This window comes from Myxocyprinus asiaticus, chromosome 37, assembly GCF_019703515.2.
Source record: "Myxocyprinus asiaticus isolate MX2 ecotype Aquarium Trade chromosome 37, UBuf_Myxa_2, whole genome shotgun sequence".
Lineage (NCBI taxonomy): Eukaryota > Metazoa > Chordata > Actinopteri > Cypriniformes > Catostomidae > Myxocyprinus > Myxocyprinus asiaticus.
Genome location: NC_059380.1, coordinates 13,342,163 through 13,363,069, shown reverse-complemented (window position 1 = coordinate 13,363,069; position 20,907 = coordinate 13,342,163). Strand labels below are relative to the sequence as shown.

The 20,907-nt window shown below is 38.5% G+C and overlaps 2 protein-coding genes across 2 annotated transcripts; one reads left to right on the top strand and one right to left on the bottom strand.

Annotated features, from left to right (window-relative positions):
- Positions 1-46: 46 nt before the first annotated feature.
- On the top strand, positions 47-4,117 carry LOC127428005 (pseudouridylate synthase RPUSD4, mitochondrial-like). Its single transcript, XM_051676037.1, has 7 exons — positions 47-392; positions 493-658; positions 857-1,061; positions 1,345-1,438; positions 1,590-1,740; positions 1,981-2,078; positions 2,957-4,117. Exons 1-7 carry the CDS (start codon positions 144-146, stop codon positions 3,152-3,154), a joined length of 1,161 nt encoding a protein of 386 aa, XP_051531997.1. The 5' UTR covers positions 47-143; the 3' UTR covers positions 3,155-4,117.
- On the bottom strand, positions 3,837-20,204 carry LOC127428004 (transcriptional regulator QRICH1-like). Its single transcript, XM_051676036.1, has 12 exons — positions 19,965-20,204; positions 17,919-18,195; positions 17,749-17,829; positions 16,158-16,295; positions 14,915-15,628; positions 12,888-13,041; positions 12,566-12,720; positions 12,369-12,483; positions 12,171-12,279; positions 11,935-12,086; positions 4,993-5,083; positions 3,837-4,722 (listed from the first exon to the last, which is right to left on the bottom strand). Exons 2-12 carry the CDS (start codon positions 18,165-18,167, stop codon positions 4,533-4,535), a joined length of 2,148 nt encoding a protein of 715 aa, XP_051531996.1. The 5' UTR covers positions 18,168-18,195; positions 19,965-20,204; the 3' UTR covers positions 3,837-4,532.
- Positions 20,205-20,907: the final 703 nt, after the last annotated feature.

Here is a 20,907-nt window from a genome sequence, read left to right as displayed (position 1 = left end):
CGGGTTTAACAACCTTTATTTTGAAGTGTCGTCGCGTTATATGCTTCTTGCGCTTCCTTCATACTAAAACGTGCTCAGTGTCATCTTGATTTATCTGCTTTAGCTGTCATTTCTTTTTGCGTCATTTAATCGTACATGTGCCAATGAGTAATGTTAGGTCTCTGCGTGTGTTGGGGCGCAGGTCTTTGGAAAGGGAATGGCTTTTAAACAGTCTATTTGTAAAAATGCGACACCCATGCGAGGTGTGTTCAACTGTGACGCTGGGGAGAGCTTATGCCACAGCTTCAAAGACTGAGACACCCGCTGCTAACCGAAAAACCGTATTGAAAGCAGCCGATATCGCGAAAAGACTTCGGAGTGAAAAAGAGAAACAGACAGATTTCGAAAATGAGGTTGGCTAAATTTGTTTTTGCATGTGTGCTTCGTTGCATTTAAACAGACTTTATGTGCAACACATTTAATGTTCCGTCATTTCTGGTTTTATGTCCAAAGGTTCCGGTGTCCCCTTTACAGAAGAGAGTGATTGAACTCAAACAGCTCACCCAGCAACTACAGACTGTGCACCCTAGTGTGCTTGCAAAGGCACTGTACAGAAGCATCCTTTATCAAGACCCAAACCTAATTGCTATAAATAAACCATACGGCGTGCCTATTCACAGTAGGTGCTTTACATTTTGCCGCATGCAATCTATTGAATCCATTAGGAGAAAGATGTCTGGTCATTTCTATGAATATAGCAATATTAGAAGAATAAGTACAAGTACCTGATGATTTCAATATTATTAAACTGCAATGAACAAGCCATACCACATCTAAGACAAGCTGTGCATATTTCCCCTGCAATTCATTCTCCTAGATGTAGATGGCATCAGAAACAGCATTGCAGAGTGTCTGCCTTTGCTGGCTAAGATAATTGATGGCATGCAGACAGGATCACAGTTGCACCTCTGCCACCGTCTGGAAAAAGAAACTACTGGAGTTTTGATCCTGGCTAAAACAGAGCAAGCAGCTGAACATGTACAAACACTCATCAGATCACACCAAGTGGAAAGTAAATATTTGTAAGTTGAACCTATCGACTTTAATGACTGTATTAGGTCTATGTCTTTAATTGGATGTAGATGTGAAAGAATTTAGATATAGTATTTCAGGGCAATTCTATATGATTTTGGAGGGTAACATGATAGTAGGCCCTTTTGACATCCCATAAACTTGTATTTTTCTCTATTGCAATATTTTGTTCTTTTTGTTTTGTGTCCTGTATCATTTATTGTGAATGGATAATCATGTTCCACCACAACCTACATCAAACCTACACAGTATATTCCCCTCTGTCTCACTCAGGGCTGTCACTGTGGGCGTGCCTGTTCCGTCTGAAGGAGTGATTGACATTCCCATTATAGAGAGGGAGGTCATGGGACCTCAGCCACATTTTAAGGTTATAAAGCATTCTGTTCAGCGTGATCAGTATCGCCATCCTCACTGTCAATAAATGTCTTGTATAATCTACTTGTTTTTAAGAGTAGGATCCATTCCAGTTTTCTTACATGACTACAATTAAAGTGAACTATAATGGTTAATGTATCCAGATGGGTCTGAGCCCATTGTTCAGAGTGAGTGAGGAAGGAGATGGAGTGACAAGGGTGAGATCTCACCGGCTGGCCCAAAGTGCAGTCACGCAGTATCGAGTTCTGGACAGCACCGGTGGCTGCAGCTTGGTGGAACTGCAGCCTGTCACAGGTATTGACTAATCGTGACGTGTGAAAACCATACATGAGCTAAATAACCAAGGGTTATTCCTAATTTTTTTAAACATTTGTAATACTTTCTAATTATTTTTAAATTAGTTTTGCATACAGGTAATGGGACATCATATTTGTTGTGAAAAATTTACAGTTCAGGGTTTTAGACATAATAAATATATTTATTAAAAAAGTAATAAATTTAAGCAAACATTTAGCTTTTTTTAATATGTTTTAGGAGTGAAAAACCAACTTCGAGTGCACATGGCTCTTGCTTTGGCTTGCCCAATTCTGGGAGACCATAAATATGCTCACTGGGACAAACTGGCACCCCAGGTATGCTAAATTTAACACATGGAGTTAAAATGTTCAAATGAAAGGGATAGTTCACCCAAAAATAAAAATTGTCTCATTTACTCACCCTCATGCCATCCCAGATGTGTATGACTCTCTCTACTGCTGAACACAAACAAACGTTTTTAGAAGAATATCTCTGCTTTGCAGGTCCATTCAATGCAAGCGAATGGTGACCAGAACTTTGAAGCTCCAAAAAACATACAAAGGTAGCATAAAATAATCCATACAAATCCAGTGGTTAAATCCAATATTTCAGAAACGATATGATAGGTGTGGGTGAGAAACAGATCAATATTTAAGTCCTTTTTTTTTTTTTACTATAAATCTCCACATTCTTCTTTTGTTTTTATCAATTCTCGGTCTTCTTGCATATCGTCACCTACTGGGCAGGGAGGAGAATTTTTGGTAAAAAAGGACTAAAATATTGAGCTGTTTCTCACCACACCTTTAATATCACTTCTGAAGACATGGATTTAACCACTGTAGTCATATGGATTACTATGATGCCTTCATGTCCTTTTTGGAGCTTTACAGTTCTGGTCACTATTCACTTGCACTGTATGGACATACAGAGTTTAGATATTCGTTGAAAAATCTTTGTTTTCTGCAGAAGAAAGTCATGCACATCTGGGATGGAATGAGAGTGAGTAAATTATATTTCTTTTTTTTTTTTATCACCACTAGTCAACAAAATCAATGTCCGTTTTTTTAAATAAGAGCATTCGTTTAGTCTGTGGATATAGCAAGTAATGTGTTAACAATGGATAATCAAGATGTGGTGTAGTGTTTTCATGAGACATGACTCATTATCATGTTTGAAGACTGAGCTCATGTGTCTCTCACATTTCGGGATATAGAAGCTACCGGAGGGTGTGCTGCGGCGGCTGGGTCTGGTGCAGAGTAAAACCCGATACCTGCCTCTTCATCTACACTCCCGAAAGATCACCCTGCCAGGGGTCAAAGGTCACAGCAACATTACAGTGTCCTGTCCCCTTCCTAAATACTTCACCATCGCTTTGAAGAGACTACAGATCCCACTACCAGGAAAGGAATGAGATATGGATCACACATGAATCATACTGCTATTTTTCGAAATGTGTTATAGTTCAGTTGTTGTGAGATTAAGAGGACTGGATAGGACTTTGCAGGTCATGAAAATATTTTGTGATGTTCTTGTGCAGCTAAAAAAGCATTAGCTATCATATTCTGAAGTTATCCGATTTTGTCAAAACTATTTTTAATAAAAGACCACTGAATTTTTTTTTGTGGGGGAAAATGTATTTTGCCAGCCCCAAAGCCTTAGGAGTAAGACTTTACAATAAGATTCTATTTGTTAACACAAGTAAATGCATTAAGTATAATGAACTAACAATGAACAATTTTTTTTTTTTTTTTTTACAGAAATATATAGAATAGAAATACAGTTGTTCATTATTAGTTCACAATGCATTAATGTAACGTATAAAACTTTTAATTACAAAATGTATTGAGGAAATGAATTTTATCCAAGATTAATAAGTTCTGTATAGGTATTATTCATTGTTAGTTCATGCTAACTAATGTAGTTAACTAATGTTAATAAATACAATCTTATTGTGAAGTGTTTTCTGTAATGTGTGTTCTGACATTCTGGATTTGTGTAATGAATATCAGATTAAATCAAGATCTTCATCCACAGAAACATCTGAAGGAGTCAGAAAAGACACCACTACGAGGAATTCGCTGTACAAAAAGGCATGTTTGAAAACACAGGCTTCAATTGTCCAGCACCACTATAATATCAATACGTATCAGTTTACCACAGATGCATATATATATATAAAAATGGAACAAAAAAGTCTTCATGTACAATACACTCCTCAGGTATGCAGACTCCGCTATTGCAGGCTCCTGGGAGTGAGCAGGGGTTGTGTTCGGTGTTTGTAGATGTTACAGGTGGATGAAGCCATGACTGGAAGTGTATACACAAAACCATCACATGGTTTTCTAGCCCACTGCTGATAATGACTAAAGCTTAACTGCGATCTTAAAACCATCTGATCTTCACAGTTAAGCACTTAAAAAAAAAAAAAAAAAAAGTGAAAAAAGGGGGGAGGCAATGGGTAAAGGGAAGGAGCATAACATACATGGCAGAAAGAGAAAATACACACAATGGGAGATCTTGGCAAATACGTTTTGATGGTCATTAGGTGAACAAACATAAAAATAAATTTCTGTATCTAAAAAAACAAACAAAAAAGGCTTTTATGTATGTCCTGTTCATTGAAAACCTCTCCTGCACTCTCCTTTAAATCATATGGGTGTGAATATAAGGAGACACCGCAGAAGCAGCTTGGTTTAGTCTCTCTGAGAAAGGAGTGAATGGCAAGATGAAACACTGAAGGAGAAAGGTGCTCTCTCTTTCCATCTTGCTCTCATTTTTCCCGTCTTCTCTCAGTGTACATTGGCCTGGGCAATGGCGATTATCTCCTGAATTTCCCGCACCATCATGATGCGTGTGAGCATGTGCTCCAGTTGCTCGCTTGTGATTGGCTGAGTGGAGTACCAGATAGGGCTGTTAGGTGCCACGACAGGCTCTGGTGTCAGGTAATATGTGTCATTGCGACCCTTGGCAGTCTGAGGGCTAAAGAAAGACAACAGATAAGAGGAAGGCAGAACAAGTAGAAAAAAAAAAAAAAAGATTTTAAAAATAACATTCTTAATCCAAACCAAAAGTATCAACAGAGAGTATGCTTGTGGGGCAGCTCCACTGTTGATCTTGATATTAATTATACTAAAGCTATAACTAACTACAGCATTAAGGACTGTCTACATTATTAAAACCAATGTGTACTGTGAAAAATATATGCTAGCCATTGCACCACAGTAGCATGTGATATAGGCAGTGTCTCACCATTTGAAGAGGTAAAAGTCATAGAGCTTGATGGGGCAACGCAGGGGGTTCTCTGGGTCTTCAGCTTGCTCTGCGTACATGTCATCGGTCACTATAACAATAAAATATAATCTTGTGGAATAACTTAGTTAGCGCACAGTGCCTGGCCATTATTTGGCCATTTCTTTTATGGTCTGCATCAGCTAATGACAAGTGCCTGCTTGACAAATGTTTGCACCCCCTGATGTCAGTTCCAAATTCTACCAACAGATTTGTCAAAGGAAAATGCATATTTTTCTGTTTTCTATATTTGGTGAATTCTGTGTAAAATAAATGTTCTTTGCTGCAAATTTGTCATTCACTGTTATTAATATAATACCAATACTTTGTTTTAAGTCATCATTCACTCTCCTCTCTAGAAATACTATTGCATCACTTGCTGAAAAACCCAGTTGAAACCCAATGACCACATTTACATGGACACCAGAAAGCCGTTTATTGCGAAAGCTGCTTAAAGCTTGAAATCTGTGTATGCGTTTACATGAGCTGTGTTGGGGGCTCTTTACTCCTTTGTACATGCGGCTAAGTCAGTAACCAGCTTTCTCCACAGCAATGTAATTTCCCTGTGACGCTTGTGTAAATAACAATCATGGCATCCAAGGAAAACTTCACTATTTTATTCTCCGTTGCTTCGCTTCAATTCCAGATATTCCAGAGTTGTTGCTGTGTTTGTTTCCTTTTTATCATGACCAGCATGGGAATTGCACTGCAAAGTGGGGTTTCCCTCTTACGTAAAACTCCGGGATTCCCTCAATGTACAAGCACATATAGAAACTTGAGACAGTCAATATTTTATATTGGTGTGTGTATAAATGGGTATAGTTTATAGTGGGTGTGATTTTCCTACTGTACTCCCAGAAATGTTCAATTCTTTCTGCTGTGTAGCAGTGGTTGACCGATATATCGCAGAGACCGATAAAACGGCCGATATTCTGACTTTATTGCATCGGATGTTAAATTTTCCCGTTTTGCTGAATTGTTTTTTTAAGGGCATCAAAAATCGCCTGCTTGCATGTGAAGCGACTGAGACGTGTAAATGACCAGTCATGGTTCGTTTTGTTGTTACGTGCCATCATGTTACTACAATAATAGACCGGTGTGCAACACAGTCTCATTTAAACGGTCCGCATATCAGACATTTGAGCTCTTCATTTTAAAGTGCTCGCCTGTTCCATTCTCCCTCTCTCCTCAACAGTTCCCTGTAACTTTTAACTGTCTTGACTAATGATAAAGGCAAACATAAAAAAAAAAAAAAAAACCTAATATCATATACCATCTGCAAATATGAGCATATCTCATTTAAACAGATGTAATAAACTCACAAAACTTGAGCAGATCCAGCATCCTGTGGAACACATTTATTTACCCCTAAAGCACGTATTCTATCAGCCTCTCCTCAGCAGTTCCCTGTAACTTTTAACTTTCTTTTCTAATGAGAAAAAGCAAATATCAATAAAACTTCTAATATACACCGTTAGCAAATATGCAGATATCTCGTTAAACAGATGTAATTCATGAACCTCACAAAAATCCAGCATTTTCTTCCCGTCGAGCGCTCATCTAATATCTTCCTCTGAAGCGCTTATTTTATCAGCCAGAATCAAAACCAAAAGTTCCTCTAATAATTCACAAATCACGATGGTCAGTCCGTAACTATCCAAGCAGGTGATCCAGGCCATATAAACTATCAGGAGATCACTGCTCGCGCTGGATCTGCACGAGCACGTGAGTGCAACTTGAAAGTAAAAGCGCTTCATGTGGGCTACAAGTAAATGTCTTATTCACTATGCATTGTATATGCAATTGGTTTGATTCTGTATTTTTTGAGAAAATGCGATTGCCAACATGGACATGCCATCCATGGTTGCCGGACTACTGTGTGTACTGTTATTTCCTTCATCCTAATATATTAACAATTTCTTCATGTGCAAATAAATTACTAAAATTTGATGACTAAACAGAAATCAGAAGAACCTTCTATCTACCATTTAAAATAGAACATTATTTTTTTTAATTATTTTTTTACAAAGTTAAAGTTTTGTGTAAAATTTAGTAAATATAGTACTAAATAAGAGTTTATTATTTTTTTTTAGCAATTTTTATTTACTATATTAAACTGTGTGATATATCGGCATTGTATCGGCCTGTGGACCTCCCTGCTCTCTGGATATCGGCATCGGACATTAAAAAACCCATATCAGTCGACCACTTCTGTGTAGACTTGAGTTTCATCCTTTGACGTTTGTTATCCGGTCTGTTCACAGGTTTTTGAAGTGTGCGTAACAATGCCGCTTATCCATTTACCTGACCACAATAAGCTGCGTTCTAGTACCGGGAGAAACCTGTGTGTTAAGCTGCTTTCTTTAATCCCTTAAACGGCATAAGGAAATCAGAGTTCTCTTTTACATGATAATAAACTATTTTCTTAAAGGAATATTCTGGGATCAATACAAGTTTAGCTTAATCAACAGCATTTGTGGCATAATGCTGATTACCACAAAAAGTTGTTTCGACTCATCCCTCCTTTTTAAAAAATAAAATAAAAAATGAAAATCGATGTTACAGTGAGGCACTTACATTGGAAGTGAATATGGCCAATTTTTGGAGGGTTTCAAAGGCAGAAATGTGAAGCTTATTTTATAAAAGCACATATTAATTCTTCTGTTAAAACCCATGTATTATTTGAGCTGTAAAGTTGTTTAAATAGTAATTTCTACAGTAATTTTAGGGGTTTTGGGATTGTTGGCATCATCATGACTTTTCACAGAAAAGGTTAGTAAGTGATTTTATCACACTAAAATCATGTTAACACACATATTGTTTGTCTTGTGGCTATACTTTTGAAATTGTCCCCCATTCACTTCTATTGTAAGTGCCACACTGTAACCCAGATTTTTGCTTTTTTTTTTTTTTTTAATAAAAGGAGGGGCAAGTCAATATTAGTTTTTGTTGTAATCAATATTATGCCACAAATGCTATCGATTGATCTTAACTTGTATTGAACTTGGAAAATTCCTTTAAGTGCATGGAGACATGGTCACTGATTTTGGTTGATCACTAGAAAAAAAAAACTGACTATGGAGATGTTTGGTAAACTTAGGATGTAAAGTTATGTTTTTATTAGGGCAGTCAATCGATTATTTTTTTTTTTAATCAAATTAATTATATGGTGTCTGGATTAATTGTGATTAATTTGATTAATTAAATCACAAAATAACAATAATTCCCTCAAAAAAGCCCCTCAAATAACAATAATTCAATATACAATGATGAAATAATTATATATATATATATATATTATATATATATATATACATACACACACACACACACACACACACACACACACACACACACACACACACACACACACACACACCCGTTCAAAAGTTTAGGGTCACTTTTTTTTTTTTTTTTTTTTCCACATTTTAGAATAATAGTAAAGTCATCACAACTATGGAATAATAGAAATCGAAATATGGGAATTATGTTGCTGTCAAAACTGTGTTATATTTTAGCATCTTCAAAGTAGTCACCCTTTGCAGAAATGTACAATGATACACTTGAGGTATCACCATGGGATGCTTTTTAAACAATATTGAAGGAGTTCCCATCTATGTTGGGCACTTATTGGCTGCTTTTCTTTATTATTCGGTCCAAGTCATCAATTTCAAAACCTTTTTTTTATTACATTTTAGTTTTGTAATTAAATTAATATGTTGGCACAATTTAATTTTTGTCTACAAAACTAATTTCAAACATTTAAGCATACGCCTTCAGATCAAAAGGTTTTTAAGATCATGAGAAACATTTCAGGCAAGTGACCCCAAACGTTTGAACGGTAGTGTGCGTGTGTGTGTATATATATTATGCATATATACATACATACATACACATACAGCTCTGGAAAAACTTATGATGCAAAATGATCAATTTCTCTGGATTTACTATTTATATGTATGTGTTTGAGTAAAATGAAAATTTTTGTTTTATTCTATGAAGTACTGACAACATTTCTCCCACATAAAAATATTGTCATTCAGAGCATTTATTTGCAGAAAATACTGGTCAAAATAACAAAAAAGATGCAGTGTTTTCAGACCTTGAATAATGCAAAGAAAACAAGTTTATATTCATTTTTAAACAACACAATATAAATGTTTTAACTTAAGAAGAATTCAGAAATCAATATTTGGTGGAATAACGCTGATTTTCAATCATGCGTCTTGGCATGCTCTCTACCAGTCTTTCACATTGCTGTTGGGTGAGTTTATGCCACTCCTGGTGCAAAAATTCAAGCAGCTCGGCTTTGTTTGATGGCTTATGGCCATCCATCTTCCTCTTGATCACATTCCAGAGGTTTTCAATGGGGTTCAGGTCTGGAGATTGGGCTGGTTATGACAGGGTCTTGATCCAGTGGTCCTCCATCCACACCTTGATTGATCTGGCTGTGTGGCATGGAGAATTGTCCTGCTGGAAAAACTAATCCTCAGAGTTGGGGAACATTGTCAGAGAGGGAAGCAAGTTTTCTTCCAGGATAACCTTGGTTGTGGCTTAATTTATGCATCCTTCACAAAGATGAATCTGCCTGATTCCAGTCTTGCTGAAGCATCCCAGATCATCACTGATCCTCCACCTGGTCGTCTAATGGTTAGATGGAGACCTGGAGAGGCCTTCAAGCCATATTGTCTCGCACCCACTGTGAAATCTGGTGGAAGATCGGTGATGATCTGAAAACACTGCATAATTTTTGTTATTTCGACCAGTTGTCATTTTCTGCAAATAAATGCTCTAAATGACAATATTTGTATTTGGAATTTGGGAGAAATGTTGTCAGTATTTTATAGAATAAAACAAAAATGTTCATTTTACTCAAACACATACATATAAATAGTAAATCCAGAAAAACTGATAATTTGATCTCTTAGTTCCAGAGCTGTGTATGTATGTATGTATGTATGTATGTATATATACACACACACACACAGGCGGCCAAAAGTTTGGAATAATGTACATATTTTGCTCTTATGGAAAGAACTTGGTACTTTTATTCACCAAAGTGGCATTCAACTGATCACAATGTATAGTCAGGACATTAATAACATGAAAAATTACAATTTGAAAAACAATGTTCACAACTTCTTAAACTACTTCAGAGTTCTCATCAAAAAATCTTCCACGTGCAGCAATGAAAGCTTTGCAGATCCTTGGCATTCAAGCTGTCAGTTTGGCCAGATACTTACGTGACATTTCACCCTACACTTCCTGTAGCACTCGCCATAGATGTGGCTGTCTTGTCGGGCATTTCTCACGCACCTTACAGTCTAGCTGATCCCACAAAAGCTCAATGGGTTTAAGATCCATAACACTCTTTTCCAATTATCTGTTGTCCAATGTCTGTGTTTCTTTGCCCACTCTAACCTTTTCTTTTTGTTTTTCTGCTTCAGAAGTGGCTTTTTCTTTGCAATTCTTCCCATAAGGCCTGCACCCCTGTGTCTTCTCTTTGCTGTTGTATATGAAACTGGTGTTGAGCGGGTAGAATTCAATGAAGCTGTCAGCTGAGGATATGTGAGGCATCTATTTCTCAAACTAGAAACTCTGATGTACTTATCCTCTTGTTTAGTTGTACATCTGGCCTTCCACATCTCTTTCTGTCCTTTTTAGAGCCAGTTGTCCTTTGTCTTTGAAGACTGTAGTGTTCACTTTTGTATGAAATCTTCAGTTTTTTGGAAATTTCAAGCAATGTATAGACTTCATTCCTCAAAACATTGATTGACTGACAAGTTTCTAGAGAAAGCTGTTTCTTTTTTGCCATTTTTTACCTAATATTGACCTTAAGACATGCCAGTCTATTGCATACTGTGGCAACTCAACAACAAACACAAAGACAATGCTAAGCTTCATTTAACGAACCAAATAGCTTTCAGCTGTGTTTGATATAACGGCAAGTGATTTTCTAGAACCAAATTAGCAATTTAGCATGATTACTCAAGGATAAGTTGTTGGAGTGATGGCTGCTGGAAATGGGGCCTGTCTAGATTTAATCAAAAATGACTTTTTTCAAATAGTGATGGTGCTGTTTTTTACATCAGCAATGTCCTGACTATACTTTGTGATCAGTTGAAGTACCAATTTCCTTCCAAAACAGCAAAATCTGTACATTATTCCAAACTTTTGGCCGCCAGTGTGTGTGTGTATATAAAATATTATTAAAAAAATATTTGAAATTGAAATGCATTACATTATTATAGCAGAGGAGTTAAGCATTGATAAGACAATATAAAAAGCAGCTTTAGAATCCAATGTATTGTTTATTTGCATATTACGGAACATAAGCCAATCATTGGCATACCGTTCACAGCAATCTATTTTGCAAGTGAATTTGTCAATCAATCAGAGATTTATTATGAGTGCTTGTCTAAGGACCCATCAATGTACACTTGCACCAGACGGATGCTTTTGGAGCGTCTCACTTTGGTTGCGTTGAGTCATAAACATAAAATGTTCAGGACGCTGTGTCAAGTTAAACGTAGTTTAATACTTAGAATACATCTTGAGATCCCTTAGTTTGGATTTGCGCTACATCAAGCTGTGTTTTGAAAGAAAGAGCGTACCCTCGAGTTCTGCTGAAGAGTTGTTTTGATCTCCGTATAAGATGCGCGTTGCCTAAACAGCTGAAGTTTTGCTTACTGCTCCCTGGAGAAAACATGTGGTAATTCAAGCTTGAATTTCTCAGGAATCTTCCTTATTATGGTTCGGGGACATGATTACTTGCGTTAATTTTTTTAACGCATTATTTTTTATAAAATTAAATCGCACTGAATTAACGTGTTAAATCGACAGCCCTAGTTTTTACTGTAACATCCGACAACATCCAGCCATACAATGTGGCAGCCATCTAACCTTTCTGTCCAACATGGTGGGGCCCGACTCCTTTTAGGTAGCGGATGCTGGTGCTCTTGTCTTTAGGGTTGGTTGGGTTCTTCTTGGTGTGTCTCAGCACTTTGGAGAAGGCTACTTTCATATGCTGCTCTACTGTGGTCAAGTGGAAGTACCTACAGAGGAGACAACATTTTAACCACCAGGTATTTGAACATTTATTTGGGGGGGGGGGGTAAGTAAGAGAGCAAGAGACTCACTTGGTGTTGAAGTACATGAGTGTAGTAAGTAGGGTGGCTGGAGAATGAGCTCCCAGCTGCTTACATTCCCAGAGCATCTCTTCTGTCACATGACTTGGGATAATGTAGCCTACCAAAGGAAAAAGACAATTAGCATACTTCCAAAGACTCAGATCATTCAAAAAAAAAAACACACACACACACACCCACCCCCCTTACCAAGAGGGTGAACACTGGGCCTCCACTCCTCCAGAATTTTGTGTAAACACTGACAGAACCGACCGTAGTACTGATCCGAAAAGATGTCGTCTACCCTGCCGTTCTCAAACATGTACTACATCAAAAAGAAAAACAAAGTCTTAGAAAGACTAGAATATGGCACATTTTTATCAAACATAAGACGACGAAGGACATACTTTCTGTATACATAAATATACATAGTAGAGTGAGTCAGGTTCAAATGGCTCCCCCTCCAGCCCTCGAGCCTCCTGGGTCATCAGGGACAGAGCCAAGTTCAGCTCGCCCACTGAACTTGACACCAGATCGTCCTGGAAACGCAGTGGCTGGCGACCTTAAGAGATTTACAATATACAGTTAATTTTGCTGCAATTAAACACCACTAGAGGCTTAAAGATTGGCAGTTAAAACATGTCTGTTAATGTTAAAAAAAAAAAATTGATCGCTGGTATAAAGAGATATAGAGAAGTTGACTTTGGAAAAACAGAAACATAAACGTACGTCCAATAGGTGCCAGTTTATTTTGGTCATTCTTGTCCAGCTCAGCATTTTTGCGCTGAACCCAGAGCCTCCACACCTCTAGCCCCTCCTCAGGATTCAGTGTGTTGGGGAGAACCATCTCAGGTGGAGGTTCTACCTGTGGCTCTGCCTCTGTCTGCGCCCGAAAACATAGAAGAAAATCATTGCAACGTCACTACACCAAAAGAAGTGATGTGCATTTTGCACTACAGACAAATGCCTGTTTGTCACCTGTTAACGGAATAGTTCACCAAAAACAACATCAAACCTCACTGATCTTGTGTCATGATGTTTGGTCACAAGATGTGCAAGATAAAATGAGGATTAATGTTACTGATGTGTCACCATATTTTATTTAGTCTCAGTATAGATTTGAGAGTGAATAATGACTTGCGTTTTGGTCTGTTCATCATACAAAGTGATCATATGCCTTCAAAAACCTTGGAATATGACGCATGAGTTGCATGTACTAATTTTGACACTTATGGGTGCTTTTTTAAGCTTAATAGTGAGTCACTATCAACTGCTATTAATTGAAAATCGGCGATCTCAACGTTCTTTAAAATCTATCCTTGTTATCCGCATAGTCATATGGGTTTGGAATGACAAGAAGGTGAGTAAATAATGACAGAATTATAAATTTTGGTGAACTATTTCTCTAAAGAATTAACCAAACTGACTTGAAGAAGCCTGCGAGTTCAACCCCTCAAAAATTAAAATTCTGTCATCATTTATCCACTGTGGAACACAAAAGGAGAATTTTTGAAGCATCTTCAAGCAGCTCTTTTCCATACAGTATCGCAAACTATTGTATGTCTTCAGAAGACTTGGAATATTATGCAAGAGTCATATGGACCACTTTTAAGGTGCTTTAATGGTGTTCAAGGCTGTCAAATTCAAATATTCATCAAATTTAAAATAAATAAAATGTAATTCTAAAATGAGCATTGCCAAGTACTGATGATGACTTACATTCTTTTGCTAAAACAGATGCAGTGCAACTAACAAAACAGAGCACGGGTGTCTCAAGACGTTTTAAAGGTTCATTTTCCTTTATAATGACACAGTGTCTAATAAAATGCATAATTATCGCACAAGACACTGAAAAAACAGCGACACACGGCACAACGGTCAAAGATGTACATCTAGCACATGCTTGCACAGAAAAAGACAGATGCATTCAGAGTGAACAGGCCCTTAGTCAAAGCACAACCATCAAAGGCCTTTATCTATGCCTTTTTCTCATCAGCATCTTGCTGCACAAGGATTAAGTACGTACGTACAACTGTATTTAATAATAAAAAAAACCTAGTGGTACTATTATGAAGCTTGAGTCTGTGGTAGTACTATAGCACTGTTACAGGGTACTGTGCAACACTAAGTCAACACAGAACCATCTACTGAAGGGTTTCTTTTTTCATTTTACATTTTTTACTTAATATTTGAGAAAACGGACTAGCTAAATCTTTTGAATGTATCTTTTTACACACATTTGTTAACAGCCAGATATGTTCTTTGCAATAAAAAAAATTCTAGATCACAGTGATGATTGGTTTATGTTGATTTGTTGCGCCTTCTTGTAGACGTAGGAGACATATTTCAGCTCTGTAAGGTACATACAATGCAAGTGAATGGTGACCAGAACTTTGAAGGCCCAAAAGGCAGTATAAAAGTAATCCATAAGACCGCAGTGGTTCAATCCATATCTTCTGAAGAGATATGTCAGGTGTGGATGAGAAACAGAGCAGACCTTCTGAGTTCTGGTCACCATTCACTTGCATTGTATGGACCTACAGAGCTAAGATATTCTCAAACCTTAATTTGTGTTATGCATCTGGGATGGCATGAAGGGGAGTAAATGAGAGAATTTTCATTTTTGGGTGAACTATCCCTTTAACATCTCACAGGTTTGGAATGACATGGGGGTGAGTAAATAATGATGGAACATTTTTTCAGTGAACTACTCATTTAGGCACGTGAACTTCTTGCTAGTGTGTGTTCTGGCTGACCTGCAAGTGGAGCTGTTGTTCCTGAGCCTCTCCATCTTGTATGTGCTGCTGCTGTTGCTGCGGATCCCATATGTGCAGGGCTTGCGTAGTCCCGGAGTAAGTGCCCCCTACTGTCTGCACTGCTACAGGGATATGAATGTTTCCATTCATAAACTGCGCTGGGAACAGTGAATGTACGACTTCCTCTTGCGTTGTCACTCCTGATCCAGACACCGGAACAGCCACCGCCCCGCCGGCCTGAGATGCTATCATCTTGTCTTTGTCTTTATCTTGAGTGGTAGGCGAGGCCTGTAGCTGCACGGTGCTATAGGCCTCCTGAGGGATTGCAATGTGGGCCACGCCTTGCTGCTGAGGGGCTGAGTACACGGGTATGGTCCAGGTCTCTCCTGCTGGGCCTGTGATGGTACCAGTGGCACTGTACAGGTGGGTGCTATCAACGGTTAGCAGGTCTGGTCTAAGTGACAGGTAGCCTTGCTGCTGGCCCTGTGGGATGGCCAGTACAGTAGCTAATTGCTGCCCTTGAGGCAGCGAGTAGGAGACAACAGTAGGGACGTCCACCTTGCGTTTCTTTGCAGGCTGGAGGACAGCTGGTGAGGCTCCAGGTCTTCTCTCTACCTCTCTCGGGGAGCCCTGCTGCTGAGGAGACAGAGCCTCCACAGTCTGAATCTGAATCTGCTGACCTCCGGCAACTGCTGCCACCAGCTGGGCCTGGAGCTAAGAGAGGAACCCAAGTGTAGGATGTAGGATTTTGACACCTTTTGACCATGATTTACATTACCTTTTTAATCATTTTTGTGATTACTGGATAAAGATTTTGAAAATAATTTTGTAAAGATTGGTGGGGCAGATATCCAATTATATGTCAGGTATCAATCTCTAGAATTGAAATTCAGACAATTTTCTTTCATAGTGTAAAAACATCTCCAATAAGACCCTCAATGGATAGACTGACTTTCTCACACTGGCTTTACACAAAAACTCACAAAGAGCAATACCTGGCCAATCACACATTTTAGAGCAGAGAAAAAGTAGAAGAAAAAAAAAACGATATTTACTATGGAAACCTCAATTACTTTTTATTACTATTATTTGACTAATTTATATGCCATTTCAGGCCTGGAAATTACTATTTGAAAATGTCCTGATATTTCCATGTTTTCCATGACGTGGGAACTCAATGGAATTAATCATTTAAAATTAACTGTAGAAACTGATCAGAGTTGCATTTATCTGTGTGCATTACCTGCTGTTGTTGTTCCTCTGTAAGCTCTCCTTGCTGTATCAGCTGTGTTGTAGTGAGTCCATGTAACTGCTGCTGGGTGGGAGATGCCACTTGAAGAACCTGACCAACTGTTTGACCCTGCTCTCCTTGGATCTGCACCTGCCAATGGGTAGATTGAGAGGCATTTAATTTTTTTCATTAATTTATTAATTAAAAACAACTCATTTTTTCATATAGTCAAAAATATTTCAAATAATTTTCCTTTCCTTCTGAAAAGATACAAACGCCAAACGCTGACACCATCACTCTGAGAAAAGTGGCTAAGCTAAAACTAAATTTGAGACGTCTAGATTCTAATAGTACCATTTTATATTAGTAGGCCAACACAGAATGTGCCACCACGGAAATCTGCACATTTCTGCACAATTCGCAAAGTTGTCTTTCCCTGATGATGGTCATGTAAGGAGTCTTTCCATAACCACTCCACTGAATGGTTAAAGGGATAGTTCACCCAAACATGAAAACTGTCTCATCATTTACTCACCCTCATGCCATTCCAGCTGTGTATGACTTTTTTTCTTCTGCACACACAAATGAAAATTTTTAGAAAAATATTTCAGCTCTGTAAGTCCATACCATGCAACTGAATGGTGACCAAAAATTTAAATATTCACATAAAGCACATAAAGGCAGCATAAAAGTAATCCATAAGGGTCCAGTGGTTTAATCCATGTCTTCTGAAGCGATCCAACTGGTTTTGGTAATTATAACTAATTTTCACTGTACATTTTGCCATCGATGTCTCTAGGAACAATCATGATTTCAAGCTCGATTACACATCCTAGCGCTTGATGCATGCGCAGAGTGTTAGATTGTGTAATCGAGCTTGAAATCATGATTGTCAAGGAGACTGCTGATGTCAAGATTTATAGTGAGAAAAGAGATATATTTTGGTCTGTTCTCAACCAAAATAAATTGGATCACTTTAGGAGAAATGGGTTAAACCACTGAAGTCTTATGGATTACTTTGATGCTGCCTTTGTGCTTTTTGGAGCTTCACAGTTCTAGTCACCATTCACCTGCATTGTATGGACCTACAGAGCTGTGATATTCCTCTTTGTTCTGCAGAAGAAAGCAATTCATACACTATCCCCTTTTTTCAGATGAAACGTTAAACTGAGGTCCTGACTCTCTGTGGTCATTAAAAATCCCAGGGCACTTCTCGTAAAGAGTAGGGGTATAACCCTGGTGTACTGGCCAACACCCCTCCCCCATTGGCCCTTATCTATCATGGCCTCCCAAAAATCTCCAACCCTGAATTGGCTACATCACTCTACTCTCCTCTCCTCTCCACCAATAGCTAGTGTGTGGTGGGCATTCTGGCGCACTATGGCTGCCGTCGCATCATCCAGGTGGTGGTTGAGTAGATTCCCTCTATATTATGTAAAGCACTTTGAGTGCCTAGAAAAGCGCTATATAAATGTAAGGAATTATTATTATCTGGGATGTCATGAGGGTGAGTAAATGATGAGAATTTTCATTTTTGGGTGAACTATTCCTTTAAGAAACTATCAATGTTGTATAATTGTTCTGAGAAAAGACAGGGCCAGACCTGTACTTGAATTTGCTGTTCAGAAGCTTGGTGCACAGCTGCAGCCAGCTGGGGAGAAATCTGAGCAGATGTCACTTGCACCTGGGCAAAGATGGAAAAAGAGGTGACCATTATTTTCTGCTTCCAAAATCACACCTAGAAGGAGAATTAAAAGTCATTATCTTCCTTACTGGACATGCCAGCTCCAGCAATGACCCCGCCACCTCTGTGCTGTCTGTATAGATGCAGTTGGCACCCTGCTGGTACACCATAGTCGTGGTGGTGCCGCTGGTCTGTTGACTAAACTCCTGTAGCACCTCCGGGCCTTTGGTGGCCAGCGACTCCAGAAACTCTTTCATGCGGTGCTGAGGTATAGTGCGCGCCTTCTGCCGCACGTACTCGTCAAACGAGATCGCACCGCCTTCAATGGGCTCATTCATGACAGGTCAGTCCACCCTGCACTGGAGCCTGTTAGACAAGGAACAAATCTTTAGGGTAAATTAATAATAACATATATTACTAGTCAAAAGCTTGGACACACATTGAATTTATGTTTCTTATAATTTTATTTAAATGCACAAGCTTGAATGCTTAAAATTAGCTTTGTAGATAAATGTAAAGAGAGCAAAGGAAAGCAACCAACAAAGTACCTAGCATATATGGTAAATCCTGCAATGCTCTTTAAAAAGCATCCAGGTGGCACCTCAAGAAGTTGGCTGAGCGAATGCCCAGAGTGTAATCTAGGAAAAGGGTGGCTATTTTGAAGAATCTAAAATATAATACGGTTTTAACATTTTCGGTCACAACTTAATATTAATTCCCATCCTTCAATTTGTGTTTTTAGATTAATTTACTATTATTCTAAAATGTGGAAAATTGTTATAAGACAGAGTAGGTGTGTCTAAACTTTTGACTGGTCCTATATGTTTACAATGAGTATTTATGTACTAACTGATATTTAGGCTGAGTCAGACAGCATATATTCTAACAGTTCCTCCAATTTATCTATTCACTCGCATCGGCATTATAGGTTTTTAACATTTCATTAGCCTAAAGTGTGTATATATCAGATGTTTAAACTGTGCTGTGTTAATTTGATGTTATTGTAAATTGGTACTGTCTCATCACTGTCACAACTGCTATGTTGATCGGAACCGCACCCAAGAATTTCACACACCATTGCACTTGTGTATATGGCTGTGTGACAATAAAGTGATTTGATTTGATTTGAAGATAACATATTGTACTGTGATGATTGTGAACCTGAAAAACTACAATCATAAGACATTTTGAACCACTTCTATTCTGACACAGACTTTATTTTATGTAAATTCTATAAACTTCTGTTCTGTAAAGTCAGTGCAGAATAACTGACTTCATAGCAAATAATGCACCAGCAGCCACCCAACCATAAGCTTGAAATCTGCACTTATCCTTGTGCAATGCTGATCGAATGACATAAATTGGTTTTTCGTGTGATTTAGTGGTGATGAAGTGAGATCTGTATATGGGCAAAGAGCAGTCATACACAAACGGTCTCCAACATTGCTGGACTTTAGAACCCCTCAAGCAAAGCAAATGACTTGCATCTATGGTGCTATGGATCTCCACTTTACACTACCACAAAAAAAGCCTGACACTAAATGTTCGTTTCCTATTAGAATTGTACTGAGTAACAAATACATACGCAACAATAAAAACAACATTTCATTTTCAACTAGCTCTGTCTATAGTCAATCACACATTGGACCAATAGAGCGCTCAACCCTTGTGTCTCGGGAAAAAAAATGCTAACGTTCATGCTAGCTCGCTAACATTTGTCAAACGAAACTTCAAAGCCGTTTGCAGATCATGCACACTAAACGCTTGCATTGTGATTAGAAATATATTCATGTCTTGCTACTGTGTGTAACTAGCCATTATTCCCGCAGTAAATGTGGCGCCGAGCGTGTGACTGGCTAACTGAAGCTAGCTTGCTTGCTAACATTACCCATGCTACCTTAAATAAAAGCCAAACCGATTTCCGCCAAAACACGCCGTTCAAAAATCAAACCCCAACTAACACTCACCGTGCACATGCAAATCACGCGCGCTTTGCGATTGAACGCTATTTTTGTTTTCAAAATCATTTGTCACATTATGAGCTATGTTTATGTCGTGACGTGTGCTTATTTCGTGCATACACAAACCGATAAAACCCTGTCAAGATCATGAGATCGTGTGCAAACATGTCCTACCGTATTGAAAAATACACAACCTCGCTGCTCGGATGCCTCGGATGGCTATAAAATGTATTATTTTTTTAAACAACTGTGTTTGCGATTAAGCTGACGGAATTAGGCCTGCCGTGACAGCGCTAGACCCCGGGCTGTCCTGTAGCGTAAGCGCCGCGTCGGGTGAAGGCGGGGACGGAATCGTAGCTCCCCTTCCGGCTCCACTACTGCCGTGAGCACATTCACAATGCCATGAACGCGGAGCCCGTCAACAAACGACACGGGCGCGCGCACTCCTAGTGTATGCGCTTTATGATGAACGGCTGTACTGTAACATAGAGTGCGAACCCACTAGGCTTTCTATTCATGTTTTTATTGCCTTAGCTTATAAATGAATTTCTTAATACTAATTTTAAAAAGTTATTTTTGCACAGAGGAACATTAGATGTGTTTTACCCATTTGCGTTTCATACTCTGCATGGGTCAACTGCAAGTGAATTGAATAATTATAGGCTTTTATCAGTGAGAGATGGGAATTTTCTTCAGAAATAAATATATATGTAGGACTTGGATCAGTGTGTGTTTTGGAAGCATTTTGTACATTACAGATCATTTCATGTGTATAAATGATCGAGTTGTGTTTCTGAAATGCCACTGTGCATTGCTCATTTCAGCGTGCTTGTGCCTTTAAGCGGAGCTTTATTCGCTCCAGTCCGCCTTAAAGCGCCAAGCATGTGTCTGTGAGGGCCTCCCCCTGATCGCCCTGCAAAAGGCTGCCTGACTGAGGTCTTAAGGTGGACCTGATGAGATATGCTGTATGTCGGTTAATTGTATTACTCTTATGAGTTCAGAAAGAGTTAATTCCCACGGTCTCTCCCTTAACCCGAGAATGACCCAGTCATATAATTTAGTCAAACTAAACGATTCACTAGCCATTAAACAATAATTTACATCATAAGACACCACT

What these genes read in the sequence shown, in the direction of transcription:
- LOC127428004 (XM_051676036.1), bottom strand. Translation starts at nt 18,167, where the DNA reads ATGAATGAGCCCATTGAAGGCGGTGCGATCTCGTTTGACGAGTACGTG. An exon ending in AACAACAGCTCCACTTGCAG is followed by an intron (nt 13,042 to 14,914) that starts GTCAGCCAGAAC and finishes TTTCGGGCGCAG; the next exon opens with ACAGAGGCAGAGCCACAGGT. An exon ending in CCACCATGTTGGACAGAAAG is followed by an intron (nt 5,084 to 11,934) that starts GTTAGATGGCTG and finishes TTATTGTTATAG; the next exon opens with TGACCGATGACATGTACGCA.
- LOC127428005 (XM_051676037.1), top strand. Translation starts at nt 144, where the DNA reads ATGAGTAATGTTAGGTCTCTGCGTGTGTTGGGGCGCAGGTCTTTGGAA. An exon ending in CAAGTGGAAAGTAAATATTT is followed by an intron (nt 1,062 to 1,344) that starts GTAAGTTGAACC and finishes TGTCTCACTCAG; the next exon opens with GGCTGTCACTGTGGGCGTGC. An exon ending in GGGACAAACTGGCACCCCAG is followed by an intron (nt 2,079 to 2,956) that starts GTATGCTAAATT and finishes TTCGGGATATAG; the next exon opens with AAGCTACCGGAGGGTGTGCT.